The 22801-nt window shown below is 42.5% G+C and overlaps 3 protein-coding genes across 4 annotated transcripts; 1 reads left to right on the top strand and 2 right to left on the bottom strand.

Moving 5' to 3' along the window:
• Positions 1-162: 162 nt before the first annotated feature.
• Positions 163-5223, bottom strand: tfip11 (tuftelin interacting protein 11). Its single transcript, XM_084359050.1, has 15 exons — positions 5066-5223; positions 4436-4646; positions 3989-4154; positions 3747-3903; positions 3504-3631; positions 3219-3380; positions 2780-2971; positions 2465-2644; positions 2232-2366; positions 2039-2142; positions 1755-1923; positions 1386-1629; positions 1103-1245; positions 809-974; positions 163-661 (listed from the first exon to the last, which is right to left on the bottom strand). Exons 2-15 carry the CDS (start codon positions 4642-4644, stop codon positions 315-317), a joined length of 2502 nt encoding a protein of 833 aa, XP_084215176.1. The 5' UTR covers positions 4645-4646; positions 5066-5223; the 3' UTR covers positions 163-314.
• Positions 5224-5793: 570 nt separating this feature from the next.
• srrd (SRR1 domain containing) lies at positions 5794-8553 on the top strand. Its single transcript, XM_084359296.1, has 6 exons — positions 5794-6077; positions 6377-6417; positions 6497-6669; positions 6765-6863; positions 7982-8133; positions 8215-8553. The coding sequence occupies exons 1-6, from the start codon at positions 5929-5931 to the stop codon at positions 8453-8455; spliced, it is 855 nt and encodes a 284-aa protein (XP_084215422.1). The 5' UTR covers positions 5794-5928; the 3' UTR covers positions 8456-8553.
• Positions 8554-9838: 1285 nt separating this feature from the next.
• LOC311261057 (clustered mitochondria protein homolog) lies at positions 9839-22204 on the bottom strand. Of its 2 annotated transcripts, none has more exons than XM_084359433.1 (28): positions 21922-22204; positions 20360-20472; positions 19811-19982; positions 18367-18504; positions 18114-18268; positions 17877-18031; positions 17630-17752; positions 17367-17499; positions 17180-17272; positions 16884-17050; positions 15823-16002; positions 15289-15726; positions 15131-15204; positions 14920-15024; positions 14730-14830; positions 14487-14639; positions 14334-14396; positions 13962-14194; positions 13779-13863; positions 13243-13396; positions 12995-13134; positions 12708-12788; positions 12446-12571; positions 12250-12359; positions 12056-12149; positions 11845-11970; positions 11665-11735; positions 9839-10678 (listed from the first exon to the last, which is right to left on the bottom strand). In XM_084359433.1, the coding sequence occupies exons 1-28, from the start codon at positions 21965-21967 to the stop codon at positions 10093-10095; spliced, it is 4215 nt and encodes a 1404-aa protein (XP_084215559.1). In that variant the 5' UTR covers positions 21968-22204; the 3' UTR covers positions 9839-10092. The 2 variants fall into 2 exon arrangements, with proteins under 2 accessions (XP_084215559.1, XP_084215560.1); XM_084359434.1 differs by having other exon boundaries at positions 20360-20469.
• Between the last annotated feature and the right edge of the window lie 597 nt (positions 22205-22801).

Here is a 22801-nt window from a genome sequence, read left to right as displayed (position 1 = left end):
TAAATATGCTATATAGAAAATGTTGTTGCCTGTGTCAAATGCAAAACCTTCTGAAAGAACGCTAATATCATATACATACATGCACTATTCTGTGTTAGTACAGTATTTGAACATAATGAATTATTCACAAATCTGATTGAAACAGAAATAAAGACGACCACATACGTTCAAAAAGTATTTATTCACAGCTCTATTGACACTTAAAAATGTACAAAGACAACAAAGATCAGCATACTGAGTTACATGAAAAGCAAACTTTTGCTGTACTTATTCTCTTTTACACTTGGCAGACTGACGAATCCGTCAGTCCGGCCTCACTTGGCCATATCTATCAGACTCTGCAGAGATGTGGGCACCCAAGTCTTCTCTCCTTGCACAAACACAACCCCTCTGTCTATGTAGATGACAATACGCCCGAATGTGTACAGCTGTTTGCCTTCGTGGCGTTTGGCAACTAAGGGCATGAAAACAATGTTGTTCTCCTCTGCCTTGGTCTGGATAAGATCTTTGAAGTTGGTCGGCACACCAGCGCTGATGCCCCTATGAGCCACACTCTCTGCATCTCTTCTCTCCTGCATCGCTTCATACTGGAAGTCTTTTCGTCTCTCTGTCTGTGTTAGATATGCAATGTTCTCCCTTGCACCAGGTTGCATATATCCACCTGTGGATATGAAAGAGGATGAACAAATGTTGTATGTTTTGGTACAGAGAAAAAAACAGGCTCAAGTACTGAATTATATTTTTTTATAAAGGAATGCTGTTCTATAGTTTTCAAGTACTGATTTTTTAGACTTGGTGTGATACCTACCCATGCCTGAAGACACTGCACGATTCATGATGTCCAAAGCTTCATTAAACTTCTCTTTAATGACCGGCTGTGTCAGCAAGACGTCACTAAATATGCTTTTCCAACCCAGGTACCATTTAGTGATTTCCTCATAGTTAGGACTGTTGCTCAGCCATGAACACAGGACCTATAATCACCGAAACAAAGACATAAAGTCACAAAAACAGAACAATCAAGATAATCAATTGCGGGTAAGTGCGTCTTAAAAACTTTTTTGTGTACAATTTACTGTTAAAGTATAAAAAGTATACAGACCTGCAACCACTTTGGAAAGAAGTTTTTGTCCAGCAGGGACACAAGGCTGGAGGGGGACAACATGCCTTCCCAGTCCATCACCCAATGAAATGGCTCCATCTGCTGCTGGTGAGGGTTGATAACCAGCTCTTCCAGACACAGGGCTGTGGAGGGAAACAGGAACCACCACATGAAGAAAAAAGACCAGGAGGAAATGGAGATGGAGGGAAGGATAAGATGGCAGAAAAATATATTTTCTCACACTGCTATTGCCCATTTAGGGCTGCCACTGATGAAGACATACCTAGTTTTGGGATGATGTTTTTCACCATGAAGGCCTCCCAAGCGCCTGGTGTGAAAACAGCTTTCCACGGCTGCAGGATAAGGCGGGCTGAGGTGTCGCTGGGATGCCAACGCTGCAAGGCGTTTGATAGTTTGCTTCTGATTGGTGGGTAAAGAGGCTCTAGACGTGACTGGAGCAGAGGAAGCCATGGGTGGATCCAGGAGTGGATGGGTACCGTGTCAGTTAGAGGGTTCCAGTTATCCACCTACCAAACAGAAAGGAATAAATACAGCTTGCAATGTAGACAGCAATTATCCACAAGTCAGTTGTGAGCAATTATCAAAACCATGGAAGTTTCTCCACATTGGAGATAATGTTCATGTGTCTTGCCTCTCGCTGTAAACGGGGTAAAATCAGCTGCTCCAACAGGTGATCCAGCATCCACAGGGGGAGAAGAGGAGCCCACACTTCCACACAGTCTACCATCGGCCCGACCATACGAGGCTGCCAGCCTGACACACAGGGCCGCATCACTGGGATCCACACTTCCCACAACAGTCTGGACCAACAGAAACAGCACATATACAGTCATTAACAGAGTGTAACAAATAGCCAGTAAAATGTATCCATGTAAATACACAACTATAGTTTAATATGCGTGTGTTTAAAATGACCTGTGGTAAGGATCCATGTTTGAATCTGGGCCACTTGAGAGGAGGTCTCTAGATTCAAGGATTGCTCTCCACTGGCCGATGTCTTCCAGACAGTAAGAGCTGTCCTGAAATTAACAGAGAACAGTGGTTGCTCATTATTAATCTATTACAGCAAATCATTACATTATGTAGTAGGAAAATTACAAAAGCTTACCTTAAGAGGGTCCCAGGAACGAAGTTTCTCTTTCAGTAATGGATGAACAACAGCTACAGCCAAGTCTGCCAGTCCCATTGTCTTGTATTCTTCGTAATAGTCTGTTTGTAAAGTCTCAAAAATCCGGGCACACTCCTGAAAAAAGAGAAAAAGGCACAGACACAAATAATTATCTATATGGCTGTGATAATAGAGAAAGGACTAACTTAAGCTGTTAGTCACTGTGTATGCACCTGCAGGCTGGGTCCCTCCCCCGGTGCCATCTCCACAGAAGGAAAACGCTCCACCAATGCCAGAACGGCCTCCATTCTCTGGATGGAATCCTGCTCTGCATCCAGTCTGCTCTGCAGTGCTCGTGACTCGTGGCTCAGAGACACAACTACATCTTTTTCATGCTGCAGACGTCTGGCAGACTACAGGATGTGGTAATAACATAGCAATAGAGAAAGCCTGTCAGTATTTGACAGAGGACGTAGCATAGTAAACTTGTAGAAACCACAACAACACAAACTGAAGATATTTAGCATATATGTTTGGTTCCCTCTTACCTGTAATATGTCCTGTTCTGTGAGGTCTATCAGTAGCTGCAGGTTATGTTCGAGTTCGGGAAGAGCAAAGCCAGATCCTTTCTGATCCTGAGTGGACATGCTTGGCGGACCTTCATCTGGAACACTGTGCTTGTTGGACATCTGACTGTAACTGTAATATACCTTTTGCTCTTTTCCAGTCATATCAATTACCTGGAGATGAAAAGAGATATGAGGAAAATGAGACTCTTACAGTCGATCATGTGCTTTCATTCATAAAAATTCCACCCACAGGGGATTGCACTGAGTGTAAAAGTAAAATTAATTTAAGTTCCTGGTGCATATTATAATATTGCAGCCTAATTCAGTGTGAGTGTGAAGATTAAAGTCGCTGTGCCCTGATAACATTCCTGTGAGACAGACACAAATAAGTATTATTGTAAGTCTTTTTCAAACATACCTTGACCTGTGCCAAGACTCCAGCGGCTGCAGCTGTACTGCGCCCTGCAACCTTGCCTTTAGCCTTCAGCTCGTCAACAGTTCTGTAGGAGTACTTGGGTTTCTTCTTTCCTCCAGGGCCTGCAGGATCCTTACGCCACTGGCCTAGCTCCTTCTGAAACTCCTACACAGACAACAATTGGGGAATCATGTTGACTAACTCTACAATATCACTTATGCTATATGATCTACGGGTATGTATGGCTGGAAAAAGAAGCAGAGACGATTTATTTTTACAGCACTATACCTTTTCCTCCTCTTCCTCGGAGTCAACCACAGGAAAGTCCTGAAGAGACTGCTGGGTTCGCTCATTGCCATAAGCACCCACGGCTCCCTTGCCTTTACGAAGCTTTGCCTCAATGGGGTTTATAATACCTGTAGCAGCAAAAGGGGGTAGAGTCAGAATATACCACCTCTACTTCGTTTCCCCTGTAAAAACACACTGTATTACTAAACATCTCAATAACAAATATTGCTCAGGCATACCCACCTTGAGCATTCTTGCCCAGGCCTTTGCCTGGTTGGTATCCCATTTTCTGCAGAAGTTTCTGTCCAATTCCCTTTGTGTGCTTCTCCCAGCTACCAATGCCTTTACCAGACTGTATGCCACCTGCAAACCTCTGGGACTGGTTCCCCCGGAAATTACCCTAAAAAATAAAAACGTGCTTTGAAAAAACACTGTTACAGAACACGCTGCAATGGGAAAAGAACATAGAACACAACAAAATTTACCATTTGAAGTTTTTTGGGCGCTGTGCTCCGAGAAGGGGGAGGTGCTGAAGGACCATCATCATCCGAGTCATCAGAGGCTGCTTCTGCTTTTAGCTGTTTCTCCTCCGCGGCACTCTTACGCAGACCACCACTCACAAAGTTCACTGGAGCAGTGTAGTCTTTAGTTCTTTAAAAAAAAACAAAAAAAGAACACAAACAAATCAATGATTTTGCTCACAACTGTTAAAAACTCAGCTGTTGTTTCTGTGGACTGTTCATCTGGATATGACTAAGATTGGGTCTGTAGTCGATGTCTAACTGGTTGGAGTTAAGATACGGTTGGGGTCAGGTTAAGCATCTCAGAAGAGGGGTGTTTGGTTAAGGTGTTGGAAACACAAATTGACAGGGGAAAAGACTTAAACACATCAGGGGCATTAAGGCAGAAGCGTAAATAAACCCATTCCTTACTTTTTGCCTCCAAAGCTAGGCCTCTCATCCTCATCTGAGTCCCTGTCAGCCCAGATGCCGTATGTAGCCTGCTCCTTGGTCTGCCTGTGTCTGCGGCGCTCTGGATTGAATTCATTGGCAAGGTCCCATTCTGTCACCTCAAAGCTCTCTATCTCCACACCTTCCTCCTCCTCCTCCCCTCTCCGCCCATACAGGTGGGACATTGACATTTCTGAATATCACAATAAAAATAAAAACAGAAAGATGGTTATAATGGTCTTAAAACTTCAACGCCAAACCAACATTAACGTCATAATTATGTTAACACTTGTTAAATATATCTTGACCAAATACGAAATCAACAACAATTAGCTTAGTGTACCATTTAGCTAGCTAACGTCAAGTTTATATTTATTCCAAGTAAAATATCAACATCTTAAAGGAACTGATTATCTAGGTCACATAATAGCTCTTAGTAAACGTATCCAAACAGCTACAATTACATGGCCAGATCTTCCCCTTCGAGAAAACCAAATTTTAAGACAAGCTAACGTTTATTAGCAAGGGCTACGTTAGCTAATACAAACAGATAGCTTTACCCGAAAGCTTGTGTGTAGGGAAATTACGAAATAAATGTTTTCTCTGACTCACCTGAAAGTTTTGTTATTCCTCTAACTAGAGATAAAATATGCAGTCATTCTTCTGTGGCAGTAATGAAAGACAATTCAGCTAAAGTCAGTGAGCTTCACGTTTATTCGTTGTGCACACGAAAACATAAGTACTTCCGGTTGTTACCACAGTCACTGCCCGTGTTGCACCAAACGTCGTAACCCGAAAAATATCGTTCCTCGGCGTATATGTCCGCACGTGTAAGCGTAATCGTGTGTCAGTTTTACAGAACAAAACAAATATAAACTAGAAGATAATTTAGTCGTGTTCCGTTTTTCGATTCATGGCAGTTCAGATGGCAAAAACAATATTTTTAAAGCTTTACACGCACATCGTGGTCTCAAAAGTTAAACACAATCATGCCAAAGGATTGGCCCGCAGATGTCGCCATTTGTACTCTCAAATGCTTTGAAAAAGTGAACCATTTTCAACTGAAGTCAAATATGATTTCAAATCTCTAACTTTAAAAGTGTGACAGGAGATCAATCTTTCAAGCCACTTTATTTTGTGGATTTAATATTTTGCTAAAATAATAATTCAATTAATTAAGTATATTTCATCTGGGGAGAAGTTGGACTTCCGTAAAAACATGGTCAACAGTTTCTCCCTCACAATCAACAAAAGAGCATCTCTTGTTTATATCAGGAGAAAACGACAATTTGAACATGAGAACACACCACGGTACGAAGTTTTAACACCGGAAGAGCAAATGTGTGTGTTACACTCAAAATGGTCCCACTTGCTGTCGACTCAAACTCAGTGCAGCACTGACATGAGAACCTGGTTGATAAGAGATACTATTGTTCCCACGTGTCTGTGCTCACGGTGTCGGTGAGTGAGCAGAGATGTCGGACCCCGGGGAGGAGTGGCAGGTGGCCCGGCGACGAAAAGGCGCAGCGCGGAAACCAAAAACACTTCAGGTGTCCTCGCTGTCGACATGCTGCCAGGATGAGCTGGACATCAAGAAAACTGTGAAACGAATCAGAGACACAATGTAAGTTCTGATTACAGTCATCAGTATGATTAATATTTCATCTGGAGACATATTTTCACCACAAACTCGAGAAAGTCTCATGGAGGTTCCCTTTGTTAATTATCCATTAATATTTATTTGTCTTTTACTTCTTACTTATCTTTTGTCATGTGTTTATTCTGTCTTATGAAGGTATTTTTGTTAGTATGACAAGAAGCAGTGCAACACCAGCTTTTCTTATTTTTTAAAATGATGCTTCACAATAAAAAATATTCAAAACAAGAATGTCCTGTAACTTTGCTCATCCTCTTCCTCTGTAGGTCTGAGCTAAGATGCGAGGAGTTCTGGCAAGAGTGGAAAAGTGAGTTTGTTATCACCAAATACTTTTGTCTGGCTGTGATCTCGCAGTTCAGTGAACCTTACAGGATGTTTGTCTTCAGAGCAGATGCTGGTTGCAGGATCAGCAGCCCTCTCAAGTCCTCCAGAGAGCAATGACACCGCAGGCCCCACTGACAGCCTGGAGTGTGTGTGTTATGGCCTCGGCTCCTTCTCCTCCTGTGTCTCTGCTCGCCACCAGCTTGCCATGTTGTTGCTGCTGCTCGATGCAGGACAGGTTAGAGGATGTGTTTATCCGATGAGATATAAAAAGCTCTACCTGATGAGACCCTCTTCATTATGCTCTCTGTCTCACTCCCCCTCTGCCTCTAGATTCCTCTGAAGGACTGCTCTGTATACGACCCTGCGTTCTCCTCTGGAGAGAGGGATGTTTTGAGAGAGCTGGGTGTCACTGTACTCACAGAAAATGAGGTCGGTTGTTGGTCACTCATATTGAAGTTTATTTTATCCTGTCAGAAAAACAGTGAGCTGGTTTACAGTACAGGGAACAAATGGGACCTCCCAGTGTTGTCAGATGTTTTAGCCCAGTTCATACAAATTATAAATACTTAAAAATACTACAGAGTTGCCAACCAGGACCCTCTCAGACGGACATTATTTTTAATTAATTACAGTCCGGAGTCAACGTTGATTTATAGAGACTAGAAAGTTCTTCAGGTGAGTAGATTTCTCTCATAGTCGGAGTTATTGTTGTGTGGTATCTGGCCTGTAAGTGTGGACTGTTTTGTAACATCTTCCAGTGTTGTGGCTTTAAAAGAGCTTGTGGGAAACTCTGTCACAATCAAAATGTAGAAACCACTGAAAAAGGAGCAAGCATTTTTTTCCAAGGCTGCACGATATTGGAAAATACATTGCGACATGAGGGATTTCCTCCAGATTACAGTCTGGAGAGAAATAATCTTTGTAGAATGATTGAGATGATTTTGTAGGGGAGTGCATTTTATCAAACAATCAACCAACCAAAGTAGACCCTGCTTCGTTTGATGAATTGATCAAGAATGATGTAGAGCTTGCATGTCACCCACAAGCAAAAGCTCTGTATCCAGGAACCCTGAAATCAGATTAAATTATGTTATATTATACAGACTTCTTGTCTGCAAGTCTTGCTTTTGTATAAAGCTGCAAAAAGAGTTGTAGCAGTTAATTTGCTATACTTGACACTGCAGGTCATCGCAATGTGACTATTGCACATGTGCACATTGCAATGTTGTTGCTGAAACGTTATATTGTGCAGCCCTATTTTTGTCCAAAGATCAGATCCAGAGGACAAACAAGAAGAAAACACAGACTTTGTGAAACACAAGTTTGGGTGATCATTGCATTCAAAAGTTGCTGTTTGGGCAGATTTTTAAATCTCAAACATCATAAATGCCAAGAATAGATTAACAATACAACTATTATAAAAGCAAAGACAACTTTACTCAAGCAGGTTTCAGGTCAGTGAAAGTTGATTTCGTAGCTGACTGGCTGCCTGTACGGTTGGAAATCAGTGCAAAAACAACAGCCGTCTGTTTCACTGTGTCCTGCAGGAGGGGAAGCGTCTGGTGACCAGGCCCACACTCTTTTACCTGATGCATTGTGGGAAAGCCCTGTACAACAACCTTCTGTGGAAGAACTGGAGTACACAACATCTTCCTCCGATGATAATCATCGGAAACAGCTTCAATGGAATGAGAGACAGGTTTGTACAAGACACAAATGAGGGGGATTATGTTCAAGAAATTGGAGTTGTGGTGACGTTTTCTGTCCGTTGTCCCAACAGGACAATCGAAAGAGAGTTCAAGCGGGACTACGGCTACATTACTCAGGCTGTGTCTGTGTGTGAGGAGAGACAGCTGCCTTGTCCGTCCCGACTGATTGACGTCTTCAGTGACACGGCAGTCATCACATTTCCAACCAGCAGCCTTCAGAGACTCCCACAATCCACCTGGGAGGAGCCACCTGAACCACAGTATGAACACTGCCCTGATTTGGAAATTATTCACAGGGAAACACAAAGATGAGACAGGCGATGGACAAGAAATGGACACTACTCTGTTTTTATAGTTTGCATTGATATAAGTGACTTTTAAATAAATTAACTTGGCTTCATAATGAGAAATGAGTCTTGTACTACTGCACTGTTCAGCATCTTGGACCAGTTCTCGGCACCCTGTGTTGTGCAGGTGTGCTCCGTGACAATGTGACATATCTGGTTTTTCATTTTTCATTAGGTAGGTAATGTACATCTCTAGTTATCCAACACTTTTTTATTGCAAGAACACACTTTTAGAAAATGATAAGTTTCAGATAGTGTTGAGGATATACAGACTAGAGACAGAGAAGCGAATGCATCAGAGCCAAAGCAGCACATTTCAAAGTTCAAACATTTAAAACTCAAATTACTTCACCGCTGTTGTATGCCTCCGCGCACCAGTCAAGTTGCTGTTCCTTTGCTGTGGCGCTGAATACATAGAATATTATGATGGTGCGTTGCATTTAATCTTTTTTTTTTATCCTATAAGACATTTGTGTAAATTGTCTCGTTATTATCGTTCAATTCTTGAGTTATGGCCAAAAATTCTAATCAGTTGATTCCTGAGTCATAGTTGACATTTGTACCAAAATTGAATGTTGATGAAGGTTCTCAGTCATCCAGGTCTTGGTAATTTTAAGTGCTATATCAGAGGCAACTGGACTTGTTTCAGTTTCTTGAAGACACTTCTTCAGGTCTAACTAACTAACTGGAAAGGAGTTGCAGGCTTTAAACCCTGTGTGGGAGTGTCCTTACAGAGTCGTTAGGGCCACTTGTGGGTCGTTGACTCAGCCGGCCTTCATGTGGAATGATTCTTCTCCTTTAGATATGAGTGGACAGCAGAGTCTTGACCCAAAGAGTTGGCCCTCCTCAACAGGAACAAGTGTGAAAAACCATGAAAAATCATTCCTTTCATGAAAACAATGTAAACATCTTGGCCAGAGCAGACAGATGGTTTGAAAGATGTGTAAAATAACCCATCTATGTCAAACTGGAGGCGTGGAGGCATAAAAACACATCATTCTGATAATTGGACAAATGCCGAATACCAGGTCTGATAGTCGGCCAGGCTGATAATCAGTTTGTACCTTAAATAAACAGTAGTGCTAATGTTACTCACTATGGTGTGTTTTGTAAAGTGATTAGTCATAATGTATTCACAATTTTGAGTAAAAGTGAAAAACACAGGTGTAGTCCTTTTACCTATAAAGCTTCTATGTTCAAAGTATATTTTCTAGCTTAAACTTCCACTTTGTGCTGTTAATGATTTGCAGAAAAATGTCTTTTCTTTCATTGTGATTAGACGTTTGTTTGTACCTGTGGAGAATCACACCTTCACACGTCATTTTAACAAGCAAACGGACCGCGTATGTGCCAAAAAACAAACGAGAGTAAAAAGTTTATTGTTGAAGAAACAAAATAACACTCAACATACAGCCCTCTCCCAGCATCGTCAACATCACCAACACAAAGTAATACTCATCATCTGACTCTGTCATCTCATGCTCTGCTTCATGTTCATCAGATCAGATTAGCCTACATCTGGGATCCTGGGAGACTTTTATCTTACAGCAGTGACTTGGGAAAAAAAACAACTACAACACTGTTTCCCTGCTTGATATGTTTTCACTCCTTAGCGACGCCGTTAGCAGTGATGTTATCTGCCACTCCATTCACTGCTGCGTCTTTGTCTCCTGTTCCGTTGACTACGGCAGGTTTTGAAACAACATCTGCCCAGGTTCCTTTACTCTTAAGGACTGACGGGCTGGCAGGGACATCCACAGCTCTGTTTATTTCACCATTAACCTCCTCTGACTCTGACTTTACCTCCCCATTGGCTGTGCTCGTCTCATCTTCCTCTCCTGTAGCCTTAACCTCTGACTCCCCGTTCACTATCTTGACCTCTGAAGCTGCTCTGTCACTGCCCTCGTTCTCTTCAGCTGGCTCCACCACATGACCATTAGCTGAATCTACAGCAGCAGTCTCCACTGAGGTCTCCTCCGCTGGCTGCTCCTGTTGGCCCTCACTGGCATTCTCCACTGCCGAGCTTCCTCCGTCATCAGCTTCCTTCCCGCTTCCTGTTTCTTGATGGGAGCTCTTCTCACTCTCGTCCAGCGGGGTAACAACCCCGTTGACTACTTTGAATCCCAGTTCCCTTGCCACTGCTGCCTTTAGTTCCTGGTGTTTCTGCTTATACTCCTGGAACTTGTCACTGTAAGAACACAATGAATACATGAAAGGCTTGATACTTGGCAAAAGAATATTTAGTTGGAACTATTCAAGCTTCAGCGTTTTCAGTTTACAACCGGAAAACCTTGGATTTCAATGTGTGTTTTTTCGAGGTTTGAAAAAGTGCTTAGATTTTGGATAAAGTCCCTGCACGGCTTCAAATTCTAACTGCATTCCTTTCGTGATAAAAAGTTTTATATTGGCTCAGCCAGATTACATAGGGTGTCGAGTCGACACACAGACAGGTGACACATTTTTAGTTTTCCTTTACTGAAACACAATTATGGTGGTTTATAGCACAATACTGGGTCTTAGCTTGGAAAGATTGTGTTTCTCCTCCTGGAGATCTTAAACCTCCCAAACTATAGTTTTTATTAAGATTCAGTTATTTTAATTTTGTATGCTTTACATGACAGCATTTTTATTTTACTTTCAATTATAATCTATATTATTATTATTGTTATTATTGTTTATTATTTTTTGTATCAAATTTACGTTTTTAACAGCCTTGGCTGTTCACTAGTGTGTTGTGGGACTGCTTTTACTTTGTCAGTATTTCTCCTTTTTATTGTTATTCCTTTTCTTTGTTTATTTGACTTTAATTGTAAATGTGGGTCAACCCTAAAAAAAAAAAAAAGGCTGCAGGGAAAAGTTATGCATCACTGAATGCTTTAAAGGTTCAGTTTTAATTCAGTATTTGCATTTTTCAACAAAAAAGAAAATAATCCCAAAAAATTCACAAGTTTCAATATCATCTGCATTATTAAATATTATTGAAGTACTTTCAGAGCTGGACTGATTGATATCTACTGATTTTGCTATCGATAAATCGCTAACGGATTTTAAAAGATTTTGATCTCGGTATCAGCTTCAGAACAGCTACAAGCTACATTTCAGTGCTTCAACATGTTTTAGGCTTATCATATGGCATCATATCACATCATATCATACAGTACAGTGAATATTTACCTTTGTGTCTTCCTGATCCCCATCACCAAAACCATTTGCTCCAGCATAGTGTCAGTTGTTGGAGTCACACACTGAAGATAGAGGGGACATGAGTTAATAAACACACATTACCTTTTCTTAGTATGACTCAAAAAAAGAGTTAATGGCATTAGACCGCATGAGCTCCTGGGCATACAGTACCTCCACTGCCTGCTCCGTGCAGTCAGCTCCTGCCTGTCTGAGAGAGCGCTCCACCTTCACCGCCTGCTTGGTTATGACTCCCAGAAACTCTTTGCTGCAGCGTGTCTGAGAGTGATCCTCGCCAAACTGAGAAAGAAAATAACCATAAGATGACATGCATGCACAACCAATCCACTTATCTCCATTTTGCTCTCTCGACAGGCAAACTGACCAAGGAGGTGAAAGCAGTGAGGGCTTCCTTCTCATGGGTCATAGCACTTCGGTAGTCACCCTTGCTGCACATCCACTGGGCCAACAGGTGCTGACTGAACAGAGGAGACATCAGGAAGAGAAAAGGTGACAATGTTGGGGACAAAAGTAACTATTACTTTTCATACAAAATGCAAGCTATTGATGCCATCTTACTTGAGAGCAGTGTGCAGATTTTCCGGGCCGAAGAAGGAAGTGTTGAGTCTGAGGGCGTTCTTTAAGTACTGCCCTCTCTGATCTCCTGTCAGCACCAACCCAAGACAGCTCTGCAAAAAACAAAAAGTAAACACTGTTTATAATGATACTGTGAGAAGCTTCTGTTGCGTTTGGGGTGAAGTGGGTCGTGACCTACATCCAGTGTTGCTATGTAAGGATGGTCCTCTCCATGGACCGTTAGTGTTAGCAGACGAGCTCTGAGGAGACACTTCTGGGCCAGGGCAGTCTCCCCTCCAGCAAACATGTACACACCCAAGAGGGCCTACAGATAACAACAAAATGAAAATAATCACACTTTAAACACGTGAATCATAGCACACTCTATAGAAACAGATAGAACTGAGTGGTAATGGACACGTGTTTGATTTGATTTTGATTGATGAAACGTGCACACTCACATATTGCAGGATGGTGTTTGGATGGTCAAATCCAAGCACTCTCTCACTGATGACCACTGCTTTCAGCTGGATGCTGCGAGCCTGGAGAACAGAGAAAGTCACAGTGATGATAATGGCCAGCTTCATGTATTTTTATGTCACTTTGCTACCACCTGAAATTGTCAGTTAAGCACAAGTATCTCGAAATGTACTTTCGTTCAGTGCTTGGAGAAAATGTACGTGGTTACTTTCCACCACTGCAAAATGTGTTAATGTAGCTGTAAGACGTTGTGGAGCAGTCAGCCTACCTCAGCTGGCTTCCCCTGCAGGAAGGCCACCTTGGCCAGCAGGCTGTGGCAGTAACAGGCCTCAGGGTTGAGGTCATTACACACTCTACCAAACAGGTAGGCAGCTTCCTTCAGGTGCTCGTGGGCCTGATCCAGCAGACCTGCAGTGGCGAGACACGCAGAATTTACTTTTCCATTACATTTTGTTAAAAAACACACATTGAACATGAAGAAGGTGCAGCACAAGGGCTCAGCTTGGATTGACCCACCTTTCTGAATGGAAGTATGTGCGGCGCGATGTGCTTTTGAAGCGTCCACAGTTGGCATGTGAACGTGCTTGACAACGGGGAAGATGTTGAGGACGTCGTCTGGACCAATGGGAGCTTTGTTTTGGTTGTCGAGGGAGTAGTCTCTCAGTCTCAACTGGTGTGGACACAGAATTAACAAACATGTTTTATTGTATCATTGTATTATACAGTATTTTTAAGTTTTTATCAAGCAGCCAGTTTTGCAATGTTATTATCTGTAGTTGTTGCTGTACTTGAAGTGGGCGGGGCTTAAACAGGAAAAGGGTGTGGCTTATTAAACATTGTTTATTTAAGCCTGAAATTGATGTGGGTTGATCAGAAGTTGCTATATATATTATCTATTAGAAAACTATTGATATACACAAAAAAAGTACAATATCTGTACTGGATACTTGTTTCAGCTGCGTACTCAATCAACCTAATCAATTACAACTACTAATATATTTGTGTCAGTCGATCTAGTGACTATTTTTCCCAATATTTCAGATGTGTGTTACCTGTACTCCAGTCTTCAAACAGAACTCTCTGAGCAAAGAGAGCTTCTGAATGCCGTAGTGCTCCACCAGATGGTTTGGACCAGAGCTGCCACAGAGAAAAATGACAGTTATTCCACAAAGAGCTCTAAGCCGCTGCGTAAATAAGAAACACAAGGTGAGAACAAACAAAAGCTATCTCCTCACCCGAGGCTGTCAGTGATGTTATATGTCTCAGCAGCGTCCTGGCAGACCAGGTTCCACAGCTCAGCCCCCGTGAGCGTGCTCCAGGGGGTGCTTTCAGAGGCCCCAGCCCCTCGGCCGCGCCGCCTTGACTTCTTTTTTGTCTCTTCCCCCACCGTAGTGGGTGTGAAGTGGGGAACCAATAGGCAGCAGAGGAAGTGACTGACAGCTGCGGAGAGACTAGGCATGTCCACACCCTGCGAAGACATGACCAGAGGCTGCAGTTTGTTCTTTCTGCAGTATGTGGACGCACATCTGCTGCTAGTTCACCAGCTAACTTTGAGGCGTTCAAACATGAACAAATGAGAACGCTCATTACAGAATACTAAAAAGTACCTGGAGGAAGTTGTTGAATACTCGTCTTGTTGAGCGGATGAAAATGTCACCTATGACCAATCTCTGGTGAAGACAGAAAGAGGGTTGGCAGAAGGTTAGGAGAGTGATTACATAATTGAGACTGAGCGTGACAAAGCTGTAAGTCAAACACACCAGTATATGCCTCAGGTGCTCCTTGTGCTCTGTGTGGTTGATGGTCTTGACCACGTGGCCCAAATACCGAAGGTTGATGCCTCTCTGGTGTAGTGCCTGTTTTAGAGAAGCTCCGTCCATTGGCGCCTCGTTGGTTTGTAGGCAATACTCCACCTGCACACAGACAAAAGCACACATGCTGAGCTTGAGTCATGTTTGTAGTAGATGTGCCCACTATAGTATGCAAACAACGGCTCCACTTACAAAGGCTGGTATCTGGTGTGTGATGATGAAAGATGCAGCTTCCCTCAGTAACCTCTCCTGCAGCTTCGTTGACTTACTTTCACCAGGAGGGAAGGTTACTCCTGAACACAAAGCACAAGAAGCCTGTCATATTGTGTTCTTGCAGAAGATTTGATTGTGTGTGTGTGTGTGTGTGTGTCTGTTATGTTACCTGGCGAGAAGACGCTTGAGTTGAAGCGCATCTCAAAGATGATGTCGCTAACTGAGCCCACTTCTTTACAAGCAGCTCGTACTGCCTCGGTAGCTCGAGAGTCACCTACACATTAAACAAATATTTGTCAAACATAAAATGGCAAAGTTCTGTATTTATTTACTTTTTTTTATGGTTTCTTTTCAGCAAAGTCTACTACAACACTTCTTACCAGCTGTTGCACATTCTTCAAAGCCTCCGTTCGCGTCCAATATCTCCCTGACACGCTGAGTGAACTGACAATGTCTAAAACAAGCAAAAAACTAAATGTCAGCTTTGTGAAAAATATAAAAACTGAGTTTGAAGTGTTTTATTTTACAGTGAACTCACTTGTGCTGGATGAAGGCCTGCACCAGCTCTGGCTTCAGCCTACAGAGACCGTGAGTGAAGCTCTTTGGCAGCCCAGAGTCTGAGTGATAATTCTCTGGCCAACCTTCTTTCACACAGCCCTTCTTCTCCTCGTCCCCCTCGCAGTTTTTATTGCTCTCCTCATCTCCAGTGACTGTCTGACTTTCTGTCTCCACCTCTGGACAGAAATTGGCATCAGCTGGGAAAGTCCTGAACACATCCAGTACGTAGAACCTCCCATCAGCCCCCAACAGTCCCTGAGCATCCACTGAGGTGAACAGTGGTACCTGGTGACCGTTGGGCGCCAAAACAACATGTCTCTGGAGACAAAGAGACTTGGCAGAGCTAGCCAAGAGCTCTAGTAGTCGCCTGCGATGGGGGGACTCCTGAGGGCCTGCATTTACCCCGTACAACAAGCCTCTACAGGAGAGAAGAAGACAGTTAGACAAAAATGTGCTTACAGCGTTGACACAACGACCAGAGTAAAATGTTGAATAATGGGTCCATGAGTTGTACCTTGAGGCGGCACCAGCTTCCTGGTCCTGCTCTGAGCCTTCCAAGCCAGGGGCCAGACCCTGAGCCAACAGACGCACTCCTCTGTAGTCCACAATGGCTGTAGGCAGAGTGTGCAGCGCCTGTAGGCTCTCTACATTACTGTAGGCCTGAACTCCTTTCAGCTCTAGCCTCTGAACAACCCTGCAAGAAGAACAAGTCTGGCCTTAAAGCAATGCAATTCTACAAGTCAATCAAGAAACATTTCAGAAGGGTTTTATCAGACACAGCAGATGGCCACTGTGTACTTTGTGAATTGTTTACAGCCATTACTCAATGAAATAACATGATTAAGATCAAATTAGAGCCTCACTAATACTGGATTTTTGAGGCTGATTCCAATAACGATACTGGAAAGGAAAAGCTTCCGATATTCTTATATGAACAGAAAGTGTGAGGTCACTAGTCAGAATACTTCTATTGTGCTTTTGTCATGCTATTTCTTTCCCTACAAATGATATCAGCTTTAAAAATTGAGTGAAAAGTTGGATTTTTAAAAAGACTTTCCATGAATTACAGAACATCTCTGTGTTTGGTAACTTCCGCTTTTGCTGTAATGACAGCATACAGCTGGCATGGACTTAACAGGTTTGTCAAATAATGCCGGGATAACATGAGTCATCAGGTTTTGCACAAACTTGTGGAGTCGTCATTCAACTTACCACTGGCATTGTTAGGCTGATATCATCATTTATAATGAAAAAACATTTTGACTAGTGCTCTCAGACTTTTGAACCCTGCTGTACATATACATAATCACAAATTCGTTGTCATGAACCCTCAAATGTGGTTATCAAACAAGATACGTATGTAATGGAGGCAGGATATTTTAAAATTCAACAATAACCTTTAATTTCCAATTTGACATCAGTGCACTGAAACAGTAACCTTTACTAGGAATTCAATAATTACAAATTAGCCCAAGGATCTTTTTCTGCATTGTGTTTTGATATTGGCATACTGATATATACATTGCATATATACATCCACAGGATCTTGTCATTGAAGTTGTGGCTTGCTCTCACCTGCGGCTCCTTTCTCCACCAAACATTGCACATGCTGCCCCCTGGCTCATGAACAGGCCCCCCCACAGGAAAGCCGGGTCCTCGTGGTTTCCATTCACCGGCTCCACAAAGCCGTCTACAACAGTCTCTGCTCCCTGCATCACGGCCCTAACAAACGCACTGTTTACCTGAGAAAACAGGCACGAATGAAGGTGAAGGGAGGAGAAGGTTGAGTGGACAAGGAAGAAAACGGCTAATACGAGTCCTGAGATGTCCTGCTGGTGTTTCGAGCTAAATTATATGTTTTTCTTAGCTACCTGCAGCAGAGCCCTCTCTCTCTGCAGCCTCTCCTCCAGACTGCCAAGTGGAAGATCTCTGGCTGCTTGCAACTCCTCATTCCAGTCTGGAGCCTACACATAACACACATAGTTACAGTTACTATCACTGCCAGAAACACACTATAAAACACATAGCAACAATTATTGATGCCGATTTGTGAATGACCTGTGTCGCTGGCTCGTCTTCCACTCCCAGTCTGCTGAAGGTATTTTTATGAGTGCGTGAGGCACAGGGAGGCCCGAGCCAGCTCAGCGTGTGGTAGGGAGTGGCCATCACCTCAACTGGGGGTAACTGAGGCCTGAAGGGAGAAAGAGCTCTATTATCCAAAATCCACTTCACTTACAGTCAGTTTAGATGCAATCTTTTGATGCAACAACAGTTCATATTGTAGTATTGTTGTTTTCTATATGCGTAGGTAAGAATGTTACCTGTTTTTGAGTGCAGTAAAAGTTTGTTTGAAGGCCGGGCTGATGTGACAGAGCACATCTGTGAAACTGTGACAAACTGAGGAAGACTGTGCAGGACGAGGATCAAACACATCCTCTGTAGACCTGAGATGAAGCAGGACGAGAAAATCATTCAAAATTAAACTCAAACTTGTTTATCAGTACAACAATTTACTGCAATAATTGATATAACTCTGTTTGAGTTACTTGTATGAAGTGACGTCTTTACCTGTTGAGAAAGAAACCTTTCGGACAGGATGTGATGTCACACCGCCGTCCCTCTATTGTTACTAGAGTGATGTACAGGAAGTCTCCTTGCATCTTCCTGTGTCCCGGAGGTGGGTTCCAGCAGCTGAGAGACAGGTCCTTCAAGTAGCTGGGGGCCTGATGAGACAAATATAAAGTCAAGGCAAGTCAGTGTGTCTGTGTGCATTGCGGGCTGGCCCACTGTGAAACAAACACCTACTTCTGGTTGGGAGCTCTGTGGTAGCAAGGCCATGAGAGGTCTGTCGGAGGAACCAGGGAGGAGGTACTCAGGAGGAGCTCCGTCCTGGTTAGCTGTTTCTGTTTTTGTGTTACTTAAAGAGCGTTTCAGGTTCTTTCCGTTGGGTAAGCTAGAGTCTGCAGCAGGAACAGAGAGATTTCAAAGATTTCAGTGCGAGTTTAACTTTATATCTTTGTATTAACCTTCCTAATAAGTGCACAGTGTAAGTGTCTACCTGGTGTTTGGTTATGTGTGAGTGTCTCCAGTATGCTTGGTGAGCGTCCTTCTCTCAGTGCATCCTGTGGTCCAGATGCTCTCAGCAGCTCCAGCACACGAGTCAGGTGGAGCCGGGCTGCGCGGGCGGTGTACGGTTCTGGAGAGACACACAGCATTAACTCTAAGACTGAATCAGGATGTCATCATCCACTCAAAAATAAATAGGGGTCAATATTGATGTTATTGTCAGTTCAAAAATCTCAACAACACATTGAGAATCAGTTAATCAATTCTGCATCTTCTCATAGACCTACAGTACGTCTAACGGTACACACTGCAGGACTGTTTGTTTCAGTATTTTAACAGCTAGCCGGTGAGAGAAGGACTAATTGGTTTACACACAGCTGTAATCTCTGCAACTATAAACCTTGTTATGACTCAGAAAAGGTGAGTCAGCTATTTACATTGAGCTGAGAGGAACTTGAGTGTGTATGTGAAAGGGAAAGCATGACTGGGCCAAGTCCATTCTGGTAATTGAGCTCTAAAACTAGAATGGCATTCAGACCCAACCCCATTGAATTAAATCAAACCTAATTCAATATAAAACTTGAAAGCTCTGTATCACTTTATTCATCATGAACTCCTAACTAAACCATAATTTAATATCAAAAGATCTAAGATCCTCATCAATTTATACTCACTCAAAGATACCAGCCAGTTAAATACAGACTGTGTCAGGAAAAGTGGAGTCCTTATTAAGGCAGGTCAAGTCACCTTTTCCCCACCCAAGATACTGCAATTTTATTTGCAGCATCTGGCCTTAGTAGGTATTAGTACCTGTCTAATAATGATATTATTGACTGATTCATGTAACCTGTTCAAAAATTGTTGTATATATATAATGGTGTATATAACAATTGATATTCAGTGAAAGAAATGTAATCAAACATTTTTTTTTTATAAAAGCTTATTTATTTCACTAATTTCTTCTCAATCCAAAAACCCATCCCTTCTAAAGTGTGAGAAACTGACAGTCAGACTTTAAAAAAGCACTAAAAAACTAAAGTGAAAACACAAAATGTCAAAGACAAGTCAAGTCATGAGCAGCAGTTCAAGTTCAAGTCATCAAAACAGTGACTCAAGTAGACTCGAGTCCAAGTCACACTGACTCGAGTCCACATCTCTGGACCCCAGATATGTGGACCCATTCATGGATGTTAATGGAAGTAAATATTATATTGCTGCATTACAGAGATGTTCTTAAAAAGCTATAACTGTGTCAAAAACACACAATATATACAATTCAAGTACTGTCATCCAAGTTATAATAGAAAGTCAGTTTCTCATTGAGCCCAAAAAAGTCTACAGACTCAACAACTTTTCTCAACTATTCATAAATGCTAAAAATATGGACTGGATAGCTGAAATAAAAGAGAGGGCTCTCAAATAAAGAATGCCAGTACCTTCCACTAGGCGAAGGATGGCTCCCGGTTTAAGTCCCTTGATGCTTTGCAGTTCTGCGAGTGGGTCCAGAGTGGTGCCGGCGAATGCCAGCAACAGGTTGGAACGAGGACAAACCTCATCCCTCGAAAGCAGAGTAATTATTGCATCTTGAACAAGCCAAAATCCATGGACCTACAAAGAGAAAATAAGCCAAAATACAGATTATAAACCTTCCTAATATAAAAAATACATAAGATTTCTATGGGGATAGTTTCTGCAGTAGACAGAAAGATATAGATGATGATATAAAGACAGTACATTAAACATTAACACTAACAGACGATGCAGTATAATATGTAGAAAACAGATCCTGTGAGGTCTTTACATAGAGATAGAAGAATATATGCAACAGTATCATAAATACCATAAATTACATACAGTATACACAATAAATATGATACATTGTTGTCTCTATACAGCCTCAGCTATCATTGTTAGTTTCCATAACTTGTCAAGTCTCATTATTACCAGAATAATAGGGAACAGAGAGGAAGCTTAGTTTTTTCTACCTGCAGCTCAAATGACTCGACTCCTGCCCCCTGGATCTTCACAGGAAACGATGTGTCCTCGTCTTGCTTCATACCAGCAACATCCTTCCCACTAATCAGGCTGATAACATCTGCTGGACGGAGAAATAAGAGAAAGTCCTTCAATCAACGAGCGAAATAGTTTGGGTGGTTTCCCTGCCTTCTGCTGGTTGGGAGGTGGGGCTGCCTGTAGCTATGACTCAGAAAATGCTTTTTTATAGATAATGCATGAATAACCGATGAAAGAATGAATGAAAGACAATCGTGACGTATTGCGTTCAGATTCTATCACCTGTTCTTTGCTGCAGGATTAAACAATCACTAATCTCTGGCTGTGACTGTGAGAATGCCTGACGGTGAGAGTGAATTTATGCAAGAAAACATCAAATAAATGGAAAGTGGGGTGTGTCTGCTTTCTGACACACACATGCAGAACCAGAGGGCAAGCAGGACCCAGCGTGTTCCTCAACCTGCAGTGTGACTAAACCTGTTGAATTTGCCTACTGGCCTTCATGTCATCTCAGGGTGAAGGGACAACCACACCCAGCACTGGCATGTGGAGACAGCAGAATGTAATAACAAACCTATAGCTTTGCGGTAGAGCGTGCCTGCATGTACAGTTCCCGCAGATGTTGTATATACAACAAAGCAGAAAATTCAAGTCTGTAGTTCATTGTACTGTAAATCCCCAGCTCTTGTTGTCAATCTGGGCTTGCTTTACTACTGGAAAACACCCAAAAATTGCATCTCTGTTTGCGATTGGCTGGAAGAACTTCCCTCCTCTCTGCAGGCTTGGAGTCGTCAGCGTCCTTTTGGCGTTGCTGCGTGACTACTATAGAAAGCAGCATTGTTTTCAGCCCTGACAAGTTTATTTTGGCACCGTACCAATGCCATAAACTAATCAAGCACGCCAAATTCCTCCCTTACACATCATATATTACAAGAATGTCTCTGACAAAACCTGTCAATCATAATGCTGTGCCCACAGATTCCTATGTCTTTGCTTGGTATATAACACTTCAAGGCAATTCATCTAAAGTCGGCTAACACACTCTTCCTTAATTCAATCATTGTGTCTTGAGAAAGGGGAGTGGCAAAGGTTAAAAGAGGTCGAGAGGCCAACTTGAGAGGTAGGCAAAAGGATAAAGGTAGATAAGGTGGTTGGAATTTGTGAAAAAGGATGAACAGGAAGAGTGGACAGAGATTTCTATAAAGGCTATTTGTAACTTTTTTTTGATACTTTAAGTTTTCTTCTATGGATTTCAGGCTGGTTTTTAGTGTGTATCTATGTGAATGAATTCACCACGAGAGTTAAAAGTGCGCAGCAGATTCTCCAAGTGGCCAAAAAGTAGGTGAAAGCAGAGAATGGCACCAGCCATGTTCACAGCAGTGCTAAATCTTCCACTCTTCTCACATTCTCTAGCGAGGGAGGCCTCAAACAAATAAAGAAGGAAGAGGAAAGTCCCAACAGGAGAGAGAGAGAGAGACAGACAGAGAGAGACAAAGAGGAGCTTAAAGAAAAACACATCGCAGGGATTTCTCACCAGCCTTGGCCTGATTTCTTCCTCCTTTCCTCACTTTGTCCTTCATGGCTGCGTGTTGAACTTTTTCTTGAGCTGTCCTCTTGTGTGTTTTTTTTTCACTTCTCTGTGCTGGAAGTTGCCTCCCCCCCAAGTCTCGCTTGAAACCGCTGGCAGAGTGCACACAAGAGGGACAGAGTGAGAGGGAACGTGCAGAGTGAAAGTAAACGACTGTCTGCTCAGGATTGTGACTCCTGCCCCTCTCTACAAGGCAAACTCAGCTTATCTATTCTGCCTGAGTAAAAAAGCCACACCCTCTTATTGCTACACACACGACTCTTTACTCTGCTTTCTCTCACACTGTGTTGGACTGGGTGTGTCTATGCAGTCTAGCTCTACTCACTCTTCCTCCCCCTGGTATGTTTCACTCCACCCTCCCTCCATAAACCCTGGAGGAAAGGTGGGAATTAAGCACACAGTGTGTTTGGTGGTGGTTTGGTGGGCAACCAAGCTGCTTTTGAAGTACAGTACTTCATGTTACAAATGAAATGGCTCATTTAGTGAATCTGTGTATACATGTTTGGAAACAGAAGAATGTTATGAGGCAGTATTATACTTTTAACTCCACACATATTGCTCTAAACCAAGGTCAAGAGAAACCTGATGGGTTCATCCTCTATGGTGACTAATGAAAGTTAAGTCAGTTAAATGAGAATTAACTTGGAGACAGTTAGCATCCCATGAATGGGTGTGTATGCGTCTGTCTGAAACATGTTACACATACCTGGGCACATTTCACTCCGTACCAGCCCAAAGATTTCTGGGTTAGGCTGAACAGGTAAATTCTTTGGTTTTAAATGTCACTAACATCTACAGTTTGTCAGCCCTGTGTTTGAAATGTTAG

This window comes from Pagrus pagrus (assembly GCF_965226575.1).
Source record: "Pagrus pagrus genome assembly, chromosome: 8".
NCBI lineage: Eukaryota > Metazoa > Chordata > Actinopteri > Spariformes > Sparidae > Pagrus > Pagrus pagrus.
This window is presented reverse-complemented; position numbering and strand designations above follow the sequence as displayed.